Here is a 22,125-nt window from a genome sequence, read left to right as displayed (position 1 = left end):
AGCGCACAGGTCTCGCAGTGCAGCAGCAGGTCTGTTTCTCAGCGTGTGGCTGTGCATGAGTTTAAGATAGTGAAACAGTTACATCCTACAGTGAGAAGAGACTGAAGAGGCAGCTGGAGATCTTCCAGAGATGACATGATATTGTGTGCACTTGCATCCACATCACCTTTTATTTGTAGTAATTAGCACTGAGGTCATTACAATCTACTATGTGCGTTCACTGGCATTGTGCAGTGTGTGCTGGTTCAGGGGACAGTGCAGCACAAGGGAAGATCACCTCAGTCCAGCCCCGTTAGCAGCCTGTTCTGCTGCAAAAAAAGATGCACAACGAGACCGGCTTGTGTATCGCTGATGAGCTCTGCGTCTCTGCTGCTCTCTCTGAATTCAGGCGAATGGAGGTTCCTCATAAACGGTCTTTGCTTTATTTCTGTGTCCATGTAGCCTCTCCCGTGGCCGGAGGGGTAACGTTCCTGCCCCACAACACACACTACACAACACACACACCCACAACACCCCCCCCCCACACACACACTACACATACACAGCCACACACAACACACACACACACACACACAACACCCCCCCCACACACACACACTACACATACACAGCCACACACAACACACACACCCACAACAACCCCCCCACACACACACACAACACACACACACACCCACAACACCCCCCACACACACACACACTACACATACACAGCCACACACAACACACACACACACACAACACAACACACTACACACAACACCCCCCCCACACACACACTACACATACACAGCCACACACAACACACACCCACCCACCCACCCACAACACAATACACTACACACCCACAACACCCCCCACACACACACTACACATACACAGCCACACACAACACAACACACACTACACACACTACACATACACACACAACACCCCCCCACACACAACACAACAAACTACACACCCACAACACCCCCCCACACACACTACACATACACAGCCACACACAACACAACACACACACCCACAACACCCCCCCACACACATATACAGCCACACACAACACAACACACTACACACCCACAACACCCCCCACACACACTACACATACACAGCCACACACAACACAACACACAATACACACCCACAGACAACACCCCCCAAACACACTACATACACACACACATACACACACAACACCCCCCCACACACAACACAACAAACTACACACCCACAACACCCCCACACACACACTACACATACACAGCCACACACAACACAACACACAGAACATCCACCCACAACACACACTACACACACACACACACACACTACACCCACCCACGCTGGGGAGAGGTGACTCCAGGTCGGGCAAGTCCGTCAGGCTGAGTTTGTGCGACAGCTGGAGCTCATCGTGATTGTGGTTTGACTCGGTACTGGTTTATTGCGGAATCGGTGCAACAGACATGTTGGCTGTTTTGACCCGCGCAGGCAGAGCTGCGCGTCTGAGCGGCGGCTCCGCAGTGACTTTCTCTCGGCACACATGCGGCCACAGTGCGGGGGCGACACGCAGGCTCGCCCCGGCGTCCGGGGCCGTCCAGCCGCGCAGAAGACGCTCGGACAGCCGCTTCAATGTCCCGCCGAGCGCGGAGTTCGTGGCCCGGCCCAGCGGGGTGGCCACCATGTGCAAGCTGCCGCTGCGGGGCTCGGCGGACGGGCTGGACGCGGCTTTCATCGGCGTCCCCATCGACACCGGCACCTCCAACCGGCCCGGGGCCAGGTGAGCAGGACGGCCCGGAGCTGCGGCTCGGTGCGGGGTAACACTGACACAGAGCGGGGTCTACAACCAAAATGGGTTCATCATATAGTTATGATATAGAACTGCTACATTGTGCATTATAGGATCAAACGCTATACTACTAATATAATAATAAAATAGACGACTTTACAATTGCACAACTAAAACAAATACTAAATAACCATCATACGCATAATAAATACTCTAAAAAGTCAAATTAAGTAGTTAATAGTAATAACCACACATAATGACTAACATGCAGGAAAAGTGAGTACAATAATTATTATTTTTGTCATTTAGCTGACGCTCTTATCCAGGGCGACTTACATTTGTACCCATTTATACAGCTGGGTATTTTACTGGAGCAATCTAAGCGAAGTGCCTTTCTGAAGGGTACAACAGCACTGCCCCACCCGGGATTTGAACCCACAATCACTACTCCACAGTGTCTTAAACACACGCCAGGTGTACACAGTCCTGTGTGTATTTGTGTTATTTATATTGTTCTGATGCATTTTATTTTCAACACTAGTTATAAACTGTTCAGAAGAGTTAACTGCAGCCATTTGAGCTGCTGTGTCTGTGGGGAGGTGGGTAATCTGTGATTAAACGCGTTATATGTGTGTGTGTATATATAGAAACAGAAATATGATTATTTAGGCAAGGCAGCTCATGGCACATTTGTTTGGCTTTTTACAGTCCTACATTATTACAGGCAGACCAAAACAGCCTGCAGTTTACAACACTAGACACTTGTATTTATGAAAGGGTGTCACAGTCACATTGCCTCAAAGAAATCTGTCTGTTTACTTCTTAATGAATCAGAACAATATAGATATTTCAGTCAGCAATATGGATCCCACATTTTGCAAAAAGACAATGAAGCTGGAAAAACACATTTCAGTGCAGTAGGCACTTCAGCAATTGACACATTTTAATGAAATCTCAAATTTCAATCAGAATCTTTGGAGAGAAAACACATACAAAATGAAATCTGTTCTTTGTTTAGTTGATTTCCTTTCTACATTTAATGAATTCATAAGACGAGGGATGTCTTCCACAGGTTTGGGCCGCGCCAGATCAGGGCAGAGTCCGCTCTGCTGAGGGCCTTCAATGGGGGGACGCGGGCGGCACCATACGAGTCTCTGATGGTGGCGGACATCGGGGACGTGAACGTCAACATGTACAACCTGCAGGACACCTGCACTCGCATCCGGGAGGCCTACCGCAAGGTCCTGACCACGGGCTGCATTCCTCTGACCCTGGGTGAGCGCGTGTCTCTTCGCTGTGCACTTTAGGTTTGGACTAAATGCTCTCCAAGTGAGGTTTAGTCCCCCCCTCTCACTGAGGAGGTCAGTGTCCATTCACAGCTCTACTCATTCATATAATCAGACATATTCAAGATCCTTTCAACCCCTGCAAGACTGGCCCCTTCAAGGGCTGCATGAACAGGTGGATGTCATCTAACTGAGCTGGTAGCGGTGTGAGTAGACGGAGGATGAATACTGTCTGGTTTGGGACTTCTAAACCGCTTGGTGTCACCATCAGCCGATCCCTCAGTCTATGAACTAATACGTCCTTTTTCATTTCATGCAGTGCTTTGCTGGTTTTGTAAAAGGACTTGGCTGCTTAGTGTGGAATACAAATCAAGCCTCTCAGTGTTTGTCAGAGAGAGGTGTACCACAATACCATGGCTCTGTGGGAATAAGATAATAAACTCAGATTCGCACATGTGCTCATACAGTCTCTGTGCATTCGTGTTCATTGACATTGGCAGTCAAAGCTGTCGAGAACAAAGCATGCGGAAATGTACTCTGTCTCTTAGTGAAATCCTACATTATATAACATGAGAGTCTCAGTGGACTTTGTAGCTCTCGTGGCCCTGCCAATAAAGATGACAGCAGCTTGTTGACAGACTGGGTTATAATTAAAAGCACAAAGGTCGCAGTAAAAACAAAATATATTCAATCCCTGCTGTAGGGCTTCCTAGCAAAGCACGGATTGGTTACAGAAGAGGAGTAAAGGTTTAAAGTTACTTTTCAAGCATGCCTTTGACTCGATGATTAACTTCATGCCGTCTCTGTCACACGCCTGCTGCTTTAACTCGTTTTAAGTTTGCATCCTGTGATATAACGCAAATGAATTGTTTGTTTATTCCAGGCGGTGATCATACCATATCGTACCCGATTCTCCAAGCTGTGGCTGAGAAGTAAGTCTGATTCTAGAAGAGCGACAGTCAAGAGGGACATTTGGACAAACGGCCCTTTATGTCGTCCCGGACCAAACTATAAATATAAAATCATTCTGATTAATCTCCGTTCACATTCAGTCCTTTCACACATAGTGCCGTCCCTCTGTGCTGGCAGGTACGGACCGGTGGCGCTGATCCACGTCGATGCCCATGCCGACACCAGCGACGTGGTGCTGGGGGAGAAGATCGGTCACGGGACCCCCTTCCGGCGCTGCGTGGAGGAGGGGCTTCTGGACTGCAGCCGAGTGGCTCAGATCGGCCTCAGGGGCTCCTCCTACGCGGCAGACGCTTACCGGTGGAATAGAGAGCAGGTGTGCAGTGGGCTGGGTCTGACTCTGACCGGAGCACGTCCAGGCGAGCGTCAGTCTAACCCCTCTGTGCTCCTGTAGGGGTTCAGGGTGGTGCAGGTCGAGGAGTGCTGGTCCAAGTCTCTCGCTCCTCTCATGGCTGAGATCCGGGAGCAGGTGGGAGACACTCCAGTGTACCTCAGCTTCGACATCGACGCTTTGGACCCGGCCTATGCCCCCGGCACCGGGACCCCCGAGATCGCCGGGCTCACCCCCATGCAGGTAAAGGACAGGACCCGGAGGTGCTAAACCAGTGCTAAATGAGTAAACCAGTGCTTCCCAAACATCGTCTTTCTCTCCCAGTATCTTCTGGAGCAGACCCAGACCCAGACCCAGACTCAGACTGAGACACATACTCGGACTCGAACTGAGACTCAGTTCTGGCTTTTGTTCCAAGATCCGTCTCTTAAATGGCTGAAGTTCCACTGTTAAGTCTTCCCTCCGGCCCTCAAAACATTTTCACGTTATCAGATGACTCCCGAGTCCCAGTCTCGCTGCCACTGCTCTGGGTGATTAAAGTGATTTGGCACAGTTTCGATTGGCTCGAGGTCTCGGATAACCGCTTGCGTCTCTGTCTCTGTCTCCCCTGACCGGCTGTGTCTGCAGGCCCTCGAGATCATCCGTGGCTGCCGGGGACTGGACCTGGTGGGCTGTGACTTGGTGGAGGTCTCTCCCGCCTATGACACCACAGGTGAACCGCACTGATCCCTGGCACAGTTACTACGAGTTAAATACTGTGTCATGTTGATTATATTTTTCTCTACTGAGATTCTGCCCGTCCGTCATTAACCACATGTGCGTGTGCTTTTTGTATCTGTAGGAAACACTGCCTTGACTGCAGCCAACCTGCTTTTCGAAATGCTGTGCGTGCTTCCCAAGATCAAATACTACTGACCCCGTCCCGGCTGGGCGGCTATTGACAGAGCGGCGGCAGTACGGAGGGCACTGGCCTGTTCTTGTGTGTTAAAGAGCTGAATTGGGTTCATTGGGGGTCTTGGCACCAGAGATAAAACCAGCAGAGGGGCGGGGGTGACATTTTTAGAGCAGATTTGGGGTGTTAATCAGAAAACATGTAGATTACGCTGTAAGAAAAACTGTTGGTGCCTTAACTGATATAGTTTATGACTGAAATGTTTTCCACAGATGTGCAAAATCTGTATACAAGTGATAAGAAGGTATGAGAACTGACAGCTCAAACTGTGATAAACTGCAGTCTGTAGTATTCAGAGTTACACACGTCTAACAGTGTGCTAGGAAACTATATTTAAATTTCAATCACAATGAGAACAATATTTAGATGGTCAATGTGCAATAGGAGCTATTAATAGGGACAGTTTTAAACTATTTTTAAGCCACAGTCCTCAGGGAATCGGCACGCCTTGCACATCGACTCATTTTGAATGATGAGTTATTCGCTCAGGGGAGACAAAGGGAATGTCATCATTTTTAATAAGAAATCATTGTAACCAATTTGCAGACTTAAATCAGAGACCATGTGGTGAATGGTTCTGGAAAATATTCACTATATAGAGCAACTAATGTTACACCAGGAAAACATACTTGTGTACTATATTTCAAAGTAGGAGTGACTACAGTGTGACATTATTTTTGTTAAATGTTTTCTACACAAAATAAAGTTCTGCCAGGTGTTTCTGATTGGCTGTACAGGGCAGGAAAGCTGATTAACTGTCCATTTCTTCTGCACTACGAAGTGAGTCTATGCAATATAGGGATTTGATCGAACTAAACACAGAGCTTGTTAGGGCTGCTTCACCCTTGTGTAGTAAACATGTTAATACACTCTTTGTATTTGCTGGTATATGAATGAGTAACTTTAAAAACATGTTGCTGAAATCACGAATAATTGTAATGGTCAATGATTGTTTTAAAAATAAAATGTAATAAAAAATGCTTTTCTCCTTAATCTACAACTGTATATGATATAGATGCTCTGTGATGGAGTTATATTTGTCCCAACATTTTAAAGCAAAACCTCAGGAAGTGAAAGCGCAATCAGTGGGGGGGGCTGAACTGTCACTCCAAACTCGGACCAATGGAGACGCATCGAGTGTCGAGAGAAAAGTCTAACCGCAGAAGCAAAGCCAAAGCTGAGCTCTGGTAACGCAACCAAAGGCGGGAGAACGGCAGGCAGTTGAAATGGGTTTCATCCTGTCAGTAATCATTACTGTACTGTTTGTTTTTAACTGGATGCTTAACACACATTGCTAACTGACACCCAAGAACAGAGTGTATGTTGTTGTCATTCACCCCTGGACGGCCAGTCAAGCCAGCAGAGCCGTCGCCTCGCTCAGCTCAGCTCAGCTCAGGATCGTTTTTCACGTTTACTAGTTTAGTTAAGAGTTATATATACATTGCACCTCTATTGTAGTAACGGCAGTGACTGTTTGTTAGTTAAATAGCAACTTACTTAGCGCACTTTGTCCAGAGATCAACAGAGTTTCTGTAAATCAGAAGCGGTTGCATTGCAGGCTGTTAGTATTTAGCACTGTTGTGAGCTATTGATCAGTGTAACTGTGTGTCCGGCACTGCCCTTGTCTGTATTCAGATCTAAAGTGGCCATTAATTGTGCTATTAGCAGTCCTGCCTGGGAGGGATTATGCCATCCCGACAGCCTTGTGTCATTCAACGCAACACAGGTGTGTCCCTCCCCTCCACAGCCCTGACTCTGCCATTTTCCGCTTGACCCGATGCAGTCTGTGTGCCGCTGAACAGAAGTGGAAAAGGTCCAAACTCCCAGCTGCCCTCGAAGTCTACCGCCCTCTACTGTCCACATTCTCCTCCTCACTCACCTCAGCCAAGAAGTCTTACTTCCAATCACTCTTTGAATCCACTCTTTTGTCAACAACCCCCGCAAACTCTTCTCCACCTTCTCCTCCTTCCTTGCCCCCCTCTCTCCTCCCTCATCTCTCACTGCTGATGATTTCACCTCCTTCTTCTCCTCCAAGATTGCAGACATCCGCAAGCTCTTCAACAGTCCCCCCTCTTCTCCCATCAAACTCAAACCTCCCACCGATCAAGCTTCCTTTTCTTCATTCTCACCTCACTCGGACTCTGAAGTTTCCGCTCTCCTCCTACGTCACATACCTACAACGTGTGCCCTGGATCCTCTCCCTTCTCGCCTCCTCCAAGCGACCTGATCTTCTCCCCTTCATCTCCTCCCTCCTCTCTGGCTGTTTCCCCTCTGCATTTAAACAAGCTGCTATCATCCCACTGCTCAAGAAATCAACCCTTGACCCCACCTCTCCTCAGAACTACTGCCCTGTCTCCCTACTCCCCTTCCTCTCAAAGACCCTAGAGTGTGCTGTCCACTGTCAGCTCTCTGCATTTCTTTCACTCCTTGATCCTCTGCAATCTGGCTTCCGCACAGCTCACTCCACTGAGACGGCTCTCCTGGCTGTCGCTGACTCCCTCAGCTGTGCTCGGGCGGCCTCCCTCTCCTCAGTCCTCATCCTCCTCATACACTCGCTGCCTGGGCCCCCTCATCGCATCCCATGGATTCTCCTACCACTTCTACGCAGATGATACCCAGATCTTCCTGTCTTTTCCCTCTTCTGACCCTCTCATCCCCTCTCACATCTCTTCCTGCTTGTCTGCTATCTCTGCATGGATGCACTTGCACACCTCAAGCTCAACCTCTCCAAATCGGATCTCCTGTTTTTCCCCCACTCTTCCTCACCTCCTGCTGATCTCTCCATCTCGATCCCCTTGGAATCCACCACACTCTCTCCTTCTTCTTCCGCAAAAAAATCTAGGAGTCACCCTCGATCCTGCGCTCTCCTACACCCAGCACATCACCACGTTGACACACACCTGTAGATTCTTCCTGAGCAACATACGCCGAATCCGTCCCTTCCTCACCGACTACTCGACTCAGCTGCTCGTCCAGTCCCTGGTCCTCTCCCGCCTGGACTACTGCAACTCCCTCCTGGCCGGCCTGCCTGCAACTACTACCCGCCGCTCAAGCTCATCCAGAACTCTGCGGCTCGTCTGGTATTCTCTCTGCCACGATTCGCACACGCTACTCCACTGCTCCGCTCCCTCCACTGGCTCCCGATACCAGCACGCATTCAGTTCAAGACACTGACCCTCACCTACCGCTGTCTTGACCACACTGCACCAAGATACCTTCAGACACTCGTCTCTCCATACATCCCCTCCAGACCACTGCGCTCCTCCAGTGCCAGAAGACTAACGCTACCTCCTCTCCACTCTTTCCTCCAGAGCCGCACCTTCTCATCCCTGGCCCCTAAGTGGTGGAACGACCTTCCCACTGAAGTCAAAACAGAGTCCTTGACCTCCTGCCCACGCTTACTCAACACATCTTTTCAGACCGTACTTGTAATTTATTAATTTACCTGTAGATTGCACTTATACAACGTGTCATACTCTTGCCTTGCATTACTAGCACTCATATTGTTTATTTGATGTCCCCTGTGCTCCCTCTCCCTCGGGCCTTGACTGTGACTTCACATCTTGTCTGCACTCATCAGCTTTTACAATCAGGATGTAAGACCTCATATATTGTTTACTGTAGATCTCATATACACTTGTGTAAATTGTGAATTTGTAAAGTGTATTATGCCTTGAATTGCACTGTATTATTGCAGTTTGTATTGCGCTTATATTTTGTAAGTCGCCCTGGACAATTGCGTCTGCTAAGAAATAATAATAATAATAATAATAATAATATTGTTCTCAACTTTGGATGCAAATTGTATTATTCTTTGTGGGACTTGTAGCATCTCATATCCAGCTTAGCAGCAGTTCAATGGTTAGGTAATTGTTTTAATGTTAAATAAATATTCCCCCCCAACAAAGAAAAATATTGCAGACTAATTAAAAGATTCAACCGATTGCTGTACGTTTAGTCTTTTTATACATTATTACGTCAAAGTAATTGTCCGTTTACTGTTGCGAGGTTTAACTATGCATTTTACGCAGAGAAAGCTAGATTTCGATTTCAAGCCATTACAGCAACGGAGGTGTTGAGCCACACATCCGATCCGATGGAGGTCCAGATTCTTCGAACCAGGAAGATCTCGGTCTTCACACACATTTCACTGACAAGATTGGTTAGTGATTTTCCATTCCATTTTTGTTTTTCTTTGCAATGTTGAATGCTACAGGAACCACACGGCACAGTACAATACTTCACTGAACAGGTGCAGCTCCGTTCTGCACGTTACACACTGTGTCGAGTGCAATTAGCAGACAAGATGAAAGAGAGGACGGAATTGTGATCAATCACTCAACGTTAGTGAATCAAATTTTCATGGAAATCATTTGGTGAACGAGGGTGCGATGGAAATGTGTTCCTATCTTTTCATTTCCACAATATCTTCTCTACAGCAGATATGATAACTGTATGGTCAACAGGTACAGAAACTAACATTATATAGCGGCTCTTGGGATTCACCTCCTGGTTTTATGAGACACTAACGAAGGCTCGAAATGTCAGCAGTTCACAATGACCACCCTGTACCAAAGACATTTGTTTTAAAAATCCACTTTATTATAGATAGAGAACATTCATGAATATAAATCACAGCACAGCCTATTTATATACAGTTTGTATGTACAACTTAAATAACATTATACAAAAAAAAACTAGGTTCTACACATTGTTACTTGTATGATCTCTGTAAAGCAAGAGTTATAGGTATTAGGCTGATTCACTCAGTCCCACAAGCCACGAATTAAGCCCAGCGGCGGTGGGCAGACGGGGTTCGTGGCTCTCGCAGGCGGATAGTGTTCTCTGGCGGTTTGGCATCGGGCACACAGGAGCTCAGAGGTCTCAATGGGGTTTAGCGTTTGCAGATCAGAGGGAATGGGAACCCAAGTGCTTCAGGTCGCTTCTGCAGTGGTGACCGCTGGGGGGGCGTCTACTCAAACACACAACGAACAGCATTTCAGAGCAGTCAGAGACTTGGGGGTCAAGGATACCAAGACAGCGGTGGCATCTCACTGCCAGCCCTCAGCATCCATACATCTATTTCAAGCTCCAGCTAGGACACAGCGGGAGAAGACTAACGTGAAGTATCTGGGACAGTGGCTTCACCGCGTCAGTGGCTGTGCTGCCGATCTGAAGCCACAGCACAACCCTGCGTCCTTTCCCCAGATTCATGGTACACAACTCAGTGCCACTGGTTATATACATTTCATACCCTGGGGAAGTGCCCCCCTGTAGTGTTAAAAGATACCATTAAATAGGTCCCTTTCGATTGTGTTATAAGTGACTATGTACATCGCACAACTGGTTCTCAGGAGCCACGCCCCGACCACAGAGGGAACTGAAAGACTACAGGACAGCACTGGGGGGGTTCGGACACTGGAGGCCTGCCATGTATGTCATGCGGAGGGAGGGAACATCAGACTGACCGTCACAACAGAACGCCAGCGGAGAATCCGGGACGTGCCGAAGAGGAAGCGCGGGAATGAAAACGACGGCTCTTTCCCGCAAGTCAAAATAAACACCCAAACCGCCAGCACAATAAAGTCATGTTAAGTGCGGTGAAAGTAAAGCAGACACATGCCTGTCACCACAGCATCGCAGAAGCAGCAGTCTGGCCGGTACGGTCTGCGCGGGGAATTTCACATGAACGCTTTAGTGACGTGCTCTGAAGGGACCGGGGCTGACGACGGGACTTCGACTTCGCTTCTACGATTTACTCGTTTTATAAGCAACCAGTATCTTTTGACTAACATGGCTTTGACTCAAGTGTATCAACAACACAGATACACATATTAAAATAAGCCTGCTACTGTATCTGGAAAAATACAAACTGAATATGTACATCTTGTGAAGTTTAGTGTTAAAAGGTTAAATACATATTTCTTAAAATTCAGCAACTAATGGTTACACTAAACCATAAAATAACCATAACTCTGCATCTCTTACTTTGTGCTTCTCAGCATCTTATTAAAACGTCTAACCCCACTAAAAACACAAATGCCAGGGTTTGCCGTCCTGTTTTTTCATGTTATTGACTCACTGGTCTTAATCAACTTAATCTATAAAACTACAAAGGAAAATGGCAACTGGAGCAACAGTCAATATCTGACCCCAAATCTGATGCCATTTCCCCCCTAATTATTCTGGCATTTGTTTTGGTTATTTTACAGAGCTTAGTGTTGTTTAAAGCCAATGAAATTGCATTTTTGGTCCTGCTAGTACAGCTCATGTAACTCCCAGAGAGAACGATCCCAGCTAAGTGAGAGATGGAGAGACAGAGAGACCCTGCAGTGGCCTGGTATGTAAATGAGTAAACACGGCAACAGCACTAATAATGAAGAAAACCAGAACTCATGACTTATCTTAAATTCTTAAATACATGGAACGAGGGGAACTCCCTCCCAGAAGCACGGAGCGTCTAAGAGACGAATGTCGACACACTTTAAAACCTGGTGCAAGAAGCTGCAGGCAGACTGCTGTGGCCCAGCGGACAGAGGGGTGGTCTGTACAGTGAGCGGCAGGGACCTCGGGGGGGCTGGGGTGCACTACAGCTCTGAAACGGTCCACCAGTCGCTGGCCGTTCTGGCGTCACACCCCTGTGAGGCTCCAGGGGTCTGGACTCCTATAAACATCCCAGGGACTCGATTACTCCACTCTGGCAGCTGAGAACTAAAAGGGTTTGAGCAGAAACCTTATGGGTTTAACTACAGGATCGGTCAGGCAAGTAAAGGGGTGAAATAAAGCCCAGAGTCCGGGGGGGCGGTCTCGCGACGCTCTGAACCCGTCTCTCTAGTCCAGGGAGTCCTGCGATTGGAACCCCCCTCAAAAAGACAGCGGCATCGCGGCTTTGCCTCTCTATCCCAGACGGACAAACCGCTCCCGGCGAGGTCAGTGCCCTCGCTATTTGGCGGCTGTGATCTTCTCCAGGCCCGGCCAGGCGGGGATGTAGAACCGGGGCAGCGTTCCCTCCATGAGCCGCTCCATCCATAGGCCCAGCCGGTCGAGCTTGTGGTGGATGTGCAGGGTGGCCCCAGAGCGCGAGTGCGGGGCGTGTTTGGAGCCCGATCGGGGCCGGCCCTCGTCCTCCGAGGACTTGCCGCCGTCCAGGTCGTCGCCGGTGTAGACGGGCTTGAAGAGGCAGAAGTACTTCTTGTGGCCGTTGAGCGCCAGCACATAGCCGGTGTAGTCCAGCCGCTGCGAGCCGTCGTCCTCGTCGCTGTCCACGCGCAGCGCCTCGGGGGCCGACTGCAGCAGGGCGTCCATCCACTCGCTGTGCTTGTCCACGTTCAGGAAGGAGAAGTGCAGCGTCAGGGTCCTGGGGGCGACAGGCAGACACACACTCATGTACCGTTACAGGTGGAGACGCATGGCATGCGTGCTGGTCACCTCACTGCGCTGGGACTGTGCGCCAGCAGCGTGTGCAGCTCCACTCACCCGGTGAAGGAGTACACCTCCTTGGCAAACTTGCTGAGCAGCACGTTCTTGGAGGCGTCGGTGAGCACCAGCACCACGTTGATGTGTCCGGGCCGCAGCCGGACCAGGTTGCTGGTGTACGTGATGTCCGTCAGCTCGGTCACTTCCACGAAGCTCTTCTTCGGTGGCCGACTGCAAATGAGCAAAGTGTAGAGAAGAGCAGTCAGCGTTTTACAGTCACACCCAAGTGTTCAAATGCACGAATACGTTTCTCGAAGCGCGGAACATGAAAACACACACGTATTCCACTAGTGCATTAAACATACACACAACTCAACATTGCACAGTGCAACTTCAATCAGATCGTCATGCAAACAAAACACGTTTCAAATCCATGAAACACTTTCTCTGACACAGATCAGAATGAATCCTTGCGATAACGATCATGGACAGTATCCTCCATTTGAAATAAATTTCACCGACACACACGACTGCGCTCCACGACAGGCATGTTCAGACCTGCTAGTCTCCCTCAATCACACCCGTCGGTTTAAAGAGCCACTTGTTTATGATAGCAAAGCTGAACGGCAACGTCTCCATTTCAAGGTTTAACAGCATTAACTGCCGATTAAAAGCCTGACAAATGAAAACAAGCCCTTTGGCCACGTGTCCGAGAGAGAGAGAGACTGGCTTCAGGTGGAAGCAGCGTCTCGGTGGGTCTCGGACACGGGCGGACCTCTCCGGCCAGCCTGTCGCTGCGGCAGCCTGAAGTGAACTGGTGCAGGTCTTGCCTGGATTGGCTGGTGCTGCTCGGAGACCCCCCGTCAGTCTTCTGCGCGTTGTCTTTTGCTTTGGGCTTCGGTTGCTTGTCTTCACTCGAGTCGCTGGAGGGCAATAAATACACAAATCGATGGTCAAATGACGGTTAATTAAGGTGCAACACTTGGACGCAGTTGTCACAATAAAGCTCTCGTTCTTACCTGAAAGCCTGGATGATCACGGTGCCGAACAAGATGAATAGGGCGGAGAATATGAGCGACAGGAGGGGCATCATCTCGCGCCTGTGGAAACACAGCACAGCCCTTGAGACTCCAGGGACACGTTCACATCAGTCAGGAAGCTCACCTTCCCCGCTTTCATTTGGAAGAGGCCATGTCGACGACCACGTAAGATCGATATCACAGACTACCAGAGACACCCGAGGGTGGCAGCACACCCACTACTCTCTGCACTACATTCGATATGACTGACATCTCGGTTTTCACAGTTTATACAGTTTATCAAGTAGCGCCATTAATTAATTAATCTGATCAAACACAACCAGCCATAATAGGGTACTGAAAGAAACATAACGTACACAAACGCACACATTACACACAATAGCACAGGTATCAAATGTATTAAAGACCATTTAAGAGTTAATGAACCTGAATAATTTGACAAAACTTCAATATTTCAATAAACTTCAATATCTTTATTCCTGTAAACCACAGCATTCTCTAATGCACTCGGTTGTCGGTGTGAATTATACGAATCACCAAAGGGTCAACCGGGTGCGTTAAGCACCCGTTCATTAGGACAGCCAGGCCACGAGACGCGTATTGAATCACGTACCAGTTGTTATGCAGAAGATCATCGCCAATCTGGGAGAGATAATCGTAGGCCGAATACATCCACTGGATAAGAAACATCTGCAAAGGAAGGAAGCTGGTGGTGAATTATTGTGCAAAAAAGAATCTGCCGTCTAAACTCAGCTCCCTTCCACTGACAATTAGTGTTCTTAATTGAGGTTCCTACTCCTCAGCTGAGCTTTCTACTGCTTTGCGGATATCCAGGATTATTTCACATGGACGATGGCTCAGTGATGGAGGACTCTCTCACCGACGCAAACTCGTTGTTCAGCTCGGGCAGCACGGCGTCATGGCTGAGGATGGATGGGTCTCTCTGCAGCAGCTCCAGCTGCTCCATCAGTCTGGACTTGTCCTCCTCACTGCCGTTCCAGCCCCCCCCTACTGGCTTGTACTGGGCCTTGCCATTGTTGCTGCGCCTCTCCAGGATTACAACCTGAGGAGGGAAACAGGCCCACAGAAGCGGTTCAGCTGCCGTCACTGCACATGCTCAGTCTGAGATTCCTGTGAATCGCAATGCAGGGCAGGGTTTCCCACGGCCAAACAAGTGCGCGAATGCAGACAAATAGATCGATCAGGTCCCACCCCTAGTGTTTCTACCCTGAGAGCATCACCAGCAGTAGAGCCAAGCAAAGGCTCATGGGTAGAAAACTGTGACTGTGACCCTACATCCCTACATCTTGTCAGCACTTAGCTTTTACCATCCAGGATGTAGGACCTCACTTACAGTACTTGCCTGTGTAAATTGTAAATTGGAAGTTGTAAAATGTATTATTTTTGAATTGCTATGTTTTACGTAAATTTAATTTGTAATGATTGATGCCTTTATTGAACTGTATTTTTGCACTTTGTTTTGCACTTATGTTGTAAGTCGTCCTGGATAAGGGCGTCTGCCAAGAAATACAAATAATAATAATAATAAAAAACAATCCCAGTGTGAGGAAGGTAGATATGGCCAGTTGACCAAGGATGTTCATAAAACAGCAGGATGTGCCAGAAAAACAACAAACAATCGAGCTCACTTGGTTTACACCTATAAATAGAGTAGAACAGCTCCGGGATCTCCTGGACTACGGTCACACGGCCTGTATTGAATTCATCACCTACTGGACAGAGACCCTGTGGATCGCCGGCGCCCCCCGTGACCTCAGGATGCCCCCCCCCGGCGCTCACCTGCGAGGGGCTGCTCTCCTGGTTCTTCAGCAGGGTGTCGCACAAGGGCTGCTGCTGCTTCTGGTACACGTAGGCGAAGCGCAGGACGTCCTTGGTGTTGGACGCCGCGACGGAGACGAACTCGTCGTAGCTGCTGGCGAGGGACTCGTCCTCGCCGGTGATCAGCAGGATGCAGTACCTGGGACACAGTGCGAGACACTCGATTTCAAAACCACAACCCCCAGCGACTGACCCAGTGGCTGCCTTGTAGGCGCTGATCGTGAGCTACAAAACAAACCGGGACGCATCGACTCTTACTTTCTCCTGCGGTGGAACTGCTTCACCGGGCAGAGCTCATCAAACAGCTTCTGGTTGACCAGCCGGGGGACCAGGAGGAACTTGTTGTTGGAAACGAACTCGTCGATGATCTGCTTCTTCATTCCTCTCGCCTGAAAGCAAAAGTCACAGCCCAGACGGGGAGACCGGTCAAGTTTTGAAATCTTTATTTGAAAAGCCAAGACTGATTTCGCAGATACGCCCCCGAATGACTAACAGAAAAGGAAAAATCATTAGAAACCAATGGGAATGGCGGAGGTAGGCCTACCTGGATGATATCCGCCGGCTTGTCTGTGTTCTCCTTGAAGATGAGCATGGTGGGGGCGTAGGTGTTGATGTTGAACTGTTTCACCAGGTTCTCGGTCTCGGAAAGACCCCGGTCTACGTAGCCGAAGCGGATGTAGTCTTTGTAGGTGAATGCGGTGAGCTGTAGGTCAGAAGACATCAGACAGAAGAGGGTCAACTAATGCCCCCGTTTTCAGCCTTCAGCCTTCAGCCTATATTCTCACGTTAATGTATTCCTCCATTTCTTACATTCCTTCATTAGACAAATGCATCTCAATCTTAAACTAGGAGGCCCCAGTCATGCACGCCACATGACCAACTAATTATCAATAACACATCTGCTGAAGAAAATCAATGACTTTACTGACGTTTTGGATGCTTTAAATACTCATGGATTTATCAGATCAGTTTCAGCTGACGTTGCTGGACAGATGGCATAACCATGCTTTTTCTGATCTATATTAATGATCTGGACTCTGGGATAGTTAGCCAACTTGTCAAATTTGCAGATGATACTAAAATAGGTGGCTCAGCAGATAATCTCGACAGCACAGGCTATTCAAAGGTACAAGTGCAAGGTATTACATGCAGGAAACAAAAATGTCCACTATAATGACACTATGGGAGGAACAGAACTAGATGAAGTAACTAGATGAGAAAGACCTAGGAGTCTACGTGGACTCCTCACTTTCTCCATCCAAACAGTGTGGGGAAGCAATGAAAATGGCAAACACAATGCTAGGGTATATTGTCAAAAGTGTAGAATTTAAAAAAAGGGCAGTGATGTTCAGACTGTACAATGCACTAGTTAGAGCTCATCTGGATACTGTGGACAGTTCTGGGCTCCACACTTCAAGAAAGATATCGCTGCTCTAGAGGCAGTTCAGAGGAGAGCAACCAGACTTATTCCAGGTCTGAAGGGAATGTCCTACTGAGAGACTGAGGAACTGAACCTTTTCACCCTGGAACAGAGGAGACTACATGGGGACTTGATCCAAGTCTTCAAAATCATGAAAGGCATCAACCACATCAAACCAGAGGAGCTTTTCCAGATCAGCAGGGACACACACACCCGGGGACACAAATGGAAATTGGGCTTCAAGGCATTCAAGACAGAAAACAGGAGACCCTTCTTCACACAGAGAGGCTTCACAATCTGAACAAACTCCCCAGCGATGTGGCTGAAGAGACAATTTGGGAACATTCAAAATCAGACTGGATAGGATCCTTGGATCACTCAGTTATTAATGGACACCAAACGAGCACGATGGGGCGAATGGCCTCCTCTTGATTGGACACTTTCTTATGTTCCTATGCAGAGAGTTGGGCCTGAACCACCGCTTACCCAGCCGGGCCTTTGCTCACATGTGATCATCGCCCGAGTCACTGACCTTGTACAAGAAAGGAACCACAGGCACTTGGTCAAACAGCAGGACATGGGGCTTGTTCTCGTCACGCCAGCCGTTCAGGAACTGCAGGTTATTTTTATCCGTCACCTAAACACAGGGGTTCAAACATTATAACTGTTAAAGGAAAGGATGCTTTTGTACCTTTGGATATCTCTTACTAAAAGACTGACAGGCAGTGATACGGGCAAAACATATGAACCGAGACTCCAGGCAGATCTCCTAGCGAGATCCTGTCCACTGCTTTAGATCAGAGTTAAAAAAAGCGAGTTTTCCCCATCTCCCTGAAGTACGTACCTTCTCCACCAGCCTCTGCGGGAGCAAGTTCTCCACAAACTGCCTCAGGTGTTCCCTGATCACGGCGTAGTGGAAGAAGGTGACTTTCCCGTTGATGAGTCCCAGGATGGAGGGGGTGCGGTGGGCCCCTAGGTGGTTGGCCAGGCGCTGCTCGTAGCTCACGTCCACCACGCCGATCCCCACACCTGCGTACAGGAGGCAAATACGAGTCAGCAGGAGAGCCATGAACACGAGAGCAATGCGTTCGTCTTCCGTCTCTCTTTGAACCCGCAGATCTGACCTACAGCAGCACAACCCGCCTCTCCTGAAGGCCTTGCTTTGCTCCTCCAAGGAGGGCCGTTCTCTCACCCAGCGGCTCCAGCTCCTGCACCGTCTCCTTCCACACGGGCTCGATGTGGATGCAGTTGAAGCACCAGTCCGAGGTGATCTTGATGAGGTAGGGCCGCCGGAAGCTGTCAGGCACGACGTCGTTGACATACTGCGCGTAGTGCAGCATGTACTTGCTGTCGGCGAAGTCCCGGCTGCCCTTGTTGAAGGAGAAGTGGAAGAAGGACTCGTCGAAGTAGAAGCTGTCCTGGAAGTGGTGCCGCTGCTGCTGCTGCTGCGAGTACAGCTGGCTCTCGTCCGTCTGCCCATAGCGGTCGTAGTTGGCTCTCTTGTCCTCATTGGACAGGATCTGGGAGGGCGTGAGGGTAACAATCACACTTGCGCAACAGACACCCAAACAACCAGTCCTGTCCTGTTATTATTCATATTTCTAGGTAGATGGAAACACCATTTACACCATCTCTTTAAATACATGAAATAGACTCAGCTGAAGAGACATTTAACAGAATATGAAAAAGAAAACTCTGCCTAATGATCTCCAGGACCGGGTAGCTGCCACGGGCCAGAGCTTTAGTCTGGCTCTTTGGGGGGGGGGGGTTATTACATTAATGGTGCTGTAGACCGCAGAGGTAACCGGGGCTTACCTCGTAAGACTTTGTGATTTTAATAAATGTGTCCTCTGCCTCCGGGTTCTTGTTCTTATCAGGATGCCTAAAAAAGAAGCACAAACAACATAATGCTCCCATCCCGTATCTAGTGTCAGTCGTCTTAAAGTATAATAGACTGGGCTCATGTCTGGATACTCGTTACAAACCGTTGTCAATTAGATGCTCACTTGGATCTACCATCTAAGCGTTCAAAGTACTGCAAAGGGAGACTTTTTTATTTTTTATTATTATGTGTCTTTCTTTTTGAATTAAATGATAAACACAAGCCCTGGCACTTATTTCATACACAGACATGCTGGAGAGCCCAGTCCGTGGTCAAGTAGCACACCGTCTCTGGTTTGCACTGGTTTCATTCAGAATAACCCGTGGGGCCGGGGGACGAAGTCCAAGTGTGACTGAACAAGTGCTGCTGTGATTATTTAGTGTCTTAGTGCTGCCAGAAACCTACTGTGGTAAGCTAGCATTTCCAGCAGGATAAACAAGCCTCTCAACTCATCGATTTGTTCCCCAGACTTTCCTTATTCCAGGCATTAAAATGATAATTTGGGACAGGGAAACCACCTTTAGCCTATGCCATGTGATGGGTCACAGCAAAGGTGAGCTGCTACAGTGCCCAAGTGTAGACGTGGAATTAACATTTATCTTTATCATGTTTCTGTTTTCATGGGAGTGCTTGAATCAATAACCATCTGTGTCAATTGATCTAAGAGACCAACCGTTTACTTAGGAAATGGGACAGACAGCCCAGATCAACATCTTGGTAACAAGACACCTCAAATAGGGTGTTTTTGAAAACATTCTAAGCAATTAAGAGATTGGTTGGAAGGCAAACAGAAGACCCGGAATCGGAGACCCTAGGTTAAGAAAATAAGTTCTAATCTGAATCCAGGAATGACCTCTCGCTCACCATTCCCTCGCCAGCCGTTTGTAGACCTTCTTGATCTCTGCCTGGCTGGCCTTCTTCGTGACGCCCAAGACTTTGTAAGGGTCGAACTCGGCGGCAGGCTCCACTGGACTGTTCAACAGCAGCAGGTAGAGCGCCCCGGTCAACGGCAGCACCAGTGACACTCTTGCTAATCGCGTCATCTTCTTTCAGCTGGGAACGCACGTAAGAGTGGGGTTAGTGGATTCCCTCCAAGTGCACTGTTTCCAGTTCAAAGCCTGTGATGTTAATAGTGTACCACTAATAGGAACTGGTCAGAAACCGGTCTTTGAAGGGATGCACATTTTAATAGCCATTTACAGACTGCTGTACAGACACGGGCAAATCTATAGCAAACAACTGCTACCAAGTTTGCATAAAATGCAAATCAGACAAAATGTAGCTTGTTGGGTTGATCACACACTCCCAGACTGAGAATAAGTCTCTGAAACGAGCCTCAGATATCAGACTGCAGCGTATTTACAATGTCATTTTTCCAGAGGTAGATTAAAAACAGCCCGGCTGACAGTTCTCCAGGAATAGCATTGGCAAGCACACATTTCTCTTTAACTTTCTCATCACATTGTTTCACTTTCAATCAATCTACTTGGTTCAGCTCAGTGACATGTTCTGATTGCATTTTATCTGGGCAAAAGTTAGCAATCTTTTCAGTGGCTTCATACACCCTAATCAGGGAAGTAAAAGTACTATAAAGGGTTAAACTTAAGTTTAGTGACTAACTATAACAGGTCCATTTACATGTGTTTTTTCTTTCACAGTTTTGATTGAAGAATGTAAATTAAATATTTCCAGTGTGGTCATCACAAAACCTCTATCACAAACTGTGAAAATACCCAGACTGCAGTGCCTAAGCGAGCTTGCACTTACAATATATAGGTTTGTTCATTCACCCCATGTCTACAACCTACACACGAATGAGGAGAGTTCAAAACAATAAATTCAATTTGCCTCAAGTCTCCCCATTTTCAGCACAGCTCAAATCTCAAACCCTGGCCCTGCAGAGACACAATCCAGTTTTAGGTCATCCTAATTCAACACATTTTAAAGACAGGGAGCACATTACTAATGTCATCAGTCATTAATTAAGGAAGCAAAACAAGTTCAGCTCAGGAACTCTGGTCCTTTAGTGGTATTCAGGTGGCTGTCCTTGAATCTTTCAATTGATCATTTTTAGGGTAACCTATCACACCTGCTGGAGAGGGGCTGTCCAGGAGCAGTCATCTGGTCATTTACGGACTTTTAATAATTCTCCCACTCATTTTAGATAGCTCCGGGACCCGAGTTGGAGACGATTGCGATTTCCTTTTATTTTTTGTTTCCTTCCTTTTCATTGCATAAAAGTGTATGACAACATTAAAGGCAGAGGAACCCAAATCAAAATGATGGGTAAAGCACCTTTCCTCACCACTTTCTACAGTGAAGTGTCTCGACCCCCTCCTTTCCCAAGAGCCCTTTTATAGAGGTGCTGCTCATCCACTGTCCCAGGACACGGGGATGGTGCTCCAGGGGCTCTGCTGCCAGGGGCTCAGCTTTCTCCTGAGCCTGAGCTATTTATAGTGTAGCACTAATAGAACAGGTCTGAAACCAGTATTTCAAGGGACACACATTTTTAATGTAATTTACATTACAGACTGCTGTACAGACACTGGCAAAGCTATAGCAAAGCAATCAGAAGACCATACAATATAAACAACACCGTCTTGAGACTAATTAAGAGCCCCATGCACACACACGCACACACGAACCGTCCAATGCCTAGAGATGGTTGCATGCTAAGGCAGTCCTGTTTGAAACCTTTGTGCTCCTTACACTCAGGAACTGGACAAGTACGGTGGCCTAGAAGCCCACCACACCTCGCCTCGCACTAGGCGCATCCCACACGGACGGGCAGAGGATGCTGTCCGGCGCAAACACGGGCTGCCTGCGCCGCACTCCGGTGCTCAGACTGGTGGCTGATGGCAACACAGCAGCCTTGCCCTGGGAATAAAGCGCAGCGCTTTAAAATACAACACGGCACAGAGCCATTAGTAGAGACGCGGCACAGTGACCTTCAGGTGTAAAATGAACCCCCATACGGCTCGTATCCGTACGCGAGAGCCGAGGCGGGGTGTACCTCCCCTCAAGAGGCCACAATTAGCTCATTGACCGTGTCCGACGTACCGCGGGTCCTCGCCGGCTCAGGCACTCCAGCTCCGCATGCCGGGGTACAAATCCTTCCCTGCCGGGGCGAGCTCCGGTGTGTTAATACGGAAAGCCGGTCACCCCAACTCAGAAACACCGGCGACTGACAGCCTTCTGCAT

General features: G+C 48.3%; 2 protein-coding genes across 2 annotated transcripts; one reads left to right on the top strand and one right to left on the bottom strand.

Moving 5' to 3' along the window:
• The first annotated feature begins 870 nt into the window (after positions 1-870).
• agmat (agmatinase (putative)) lies at positions 871-6,320 on the top strand. Its single transcript, XM_066691038.1, has 7 exons — positions 871-1,780; positions 2,862-3,064; positions 3,959-4,007; positions 4,165-4,360; positions 4,439-4,618; positions 5,003-5,087; positions 5,217-6,320. The coding sequence occupies exons 1-7, from the start codon at positions 1,467-1,469 to the stop codon at positions 5,288-5,290; spliced, it is 1,101 nt and encodes a 366-aa protein (XP_066547135.1). The 5' UTR covers positions 871-1,466; the 3' UTR covers positions 5,291-6,320.
• Positions 6,321-9,907: 3,587 nt separating this feature from the next.
• dnajc16 (DnaJ (Hsp40) homolog, subfamily C, member 16) lies at positions 9,908-22,122 on the bottom strand. The gene is made up of 15 exons (XM_066691298.1): positions 21,985-22,122; positions 19,789-19,977; positions 18,858-18,924; positions 18,235-18,562; positions 17,887-18,071; positions 17,575-17,679; positions 16,167-16,325; positions 15,881-16,011; positions 15,584-15,761; positions 14,664-14,846; positions 14,397-14,473; positions 13,763-13,843; positions 13,574-13,666; positions 12,804-12,974; positions 9,908-12,684 (listed from the first exon to the last, which is right to left on the bottom strand). The coding sequence occupies exons 2-15, from the start codon at positions 19,965-19,967 to the stop codon at positions 12,270-12,272; spliced, it is 2,352 nt and encodes a 783-aa protein (XP_066547395.1). The 5' UTR covers positions 19,968-19,977; positions 21,985-22,122; the 3' UTR covers positions 9,908-12,269.
• Between the last annotated feature and the right edge of the window lie 3 nt (positions 22,123-22,125).

This window comes from Amia ocellicauda, chromosome 18, assembly GCF_036373705.1.
Source record: "Amia ocellicauda isolate fAmiCal2 chromosome 18, fAmiCal2.hap1, whole genome shotgun sequence".
Lineage (NCBI taxonomy): Eukaryota > Metazoa > Chordata > Actinopteri > Amiiformes > Amiidae > Amia > Amia ocellicauda.
Note: the sequence above shows the minus strand (reverse complement) of the source record. Positions and strands in the feature narration are given on the sequence as shown.

Excerpts from the sequence above, each read along its gene's own strand:
- agmat (XM_066691038.1), top strand. The coding sequence starts at position 1,467 with ATGTTGGCTGTTTTGACCCGCGCAGGCAGAGCTGCGCGTCTGAGCGGC. Across the intron at positions 4,008-4,164 it reads CTCCAAGCTGTGGCTGAGAA|GTACGGACCGGTGGCGCTGA; the intron begins GTAAGTCTGATT and ends CTGTGCTGGCAG. Across the intron at positions 5,088-5,216 it reads TCCCGCCTATGACACCACAG|GAAACACTGCCTTGACTGCA; the intron begins GTGAACCGCACT and ends TTGTATCTGTAG.
- dnajc16 (XM_066691298.1), bottom strand. The coding sequence starts at position 19,967 with ATGACGCGATTAGCAAGAGTGTCACTGGTGCTGCCGTTGACCGGGGCG. Across the intron at positions 17,680-17,886 it reads CGCAGAGGCTGGTGGAGAAG|GTGACGGATAAAAATAACCT; the intron begins GTACGTACTTCA and ends CCCTGTGTTTAG. Across the intron at positions 13,667-13,762 it reads GTGATCATCCAGGCTTTCAG|CGACTCGAGTGAAGACAAGC; the intron begins GTAAGAACGAGA and ends ATTGCCCTCCAG.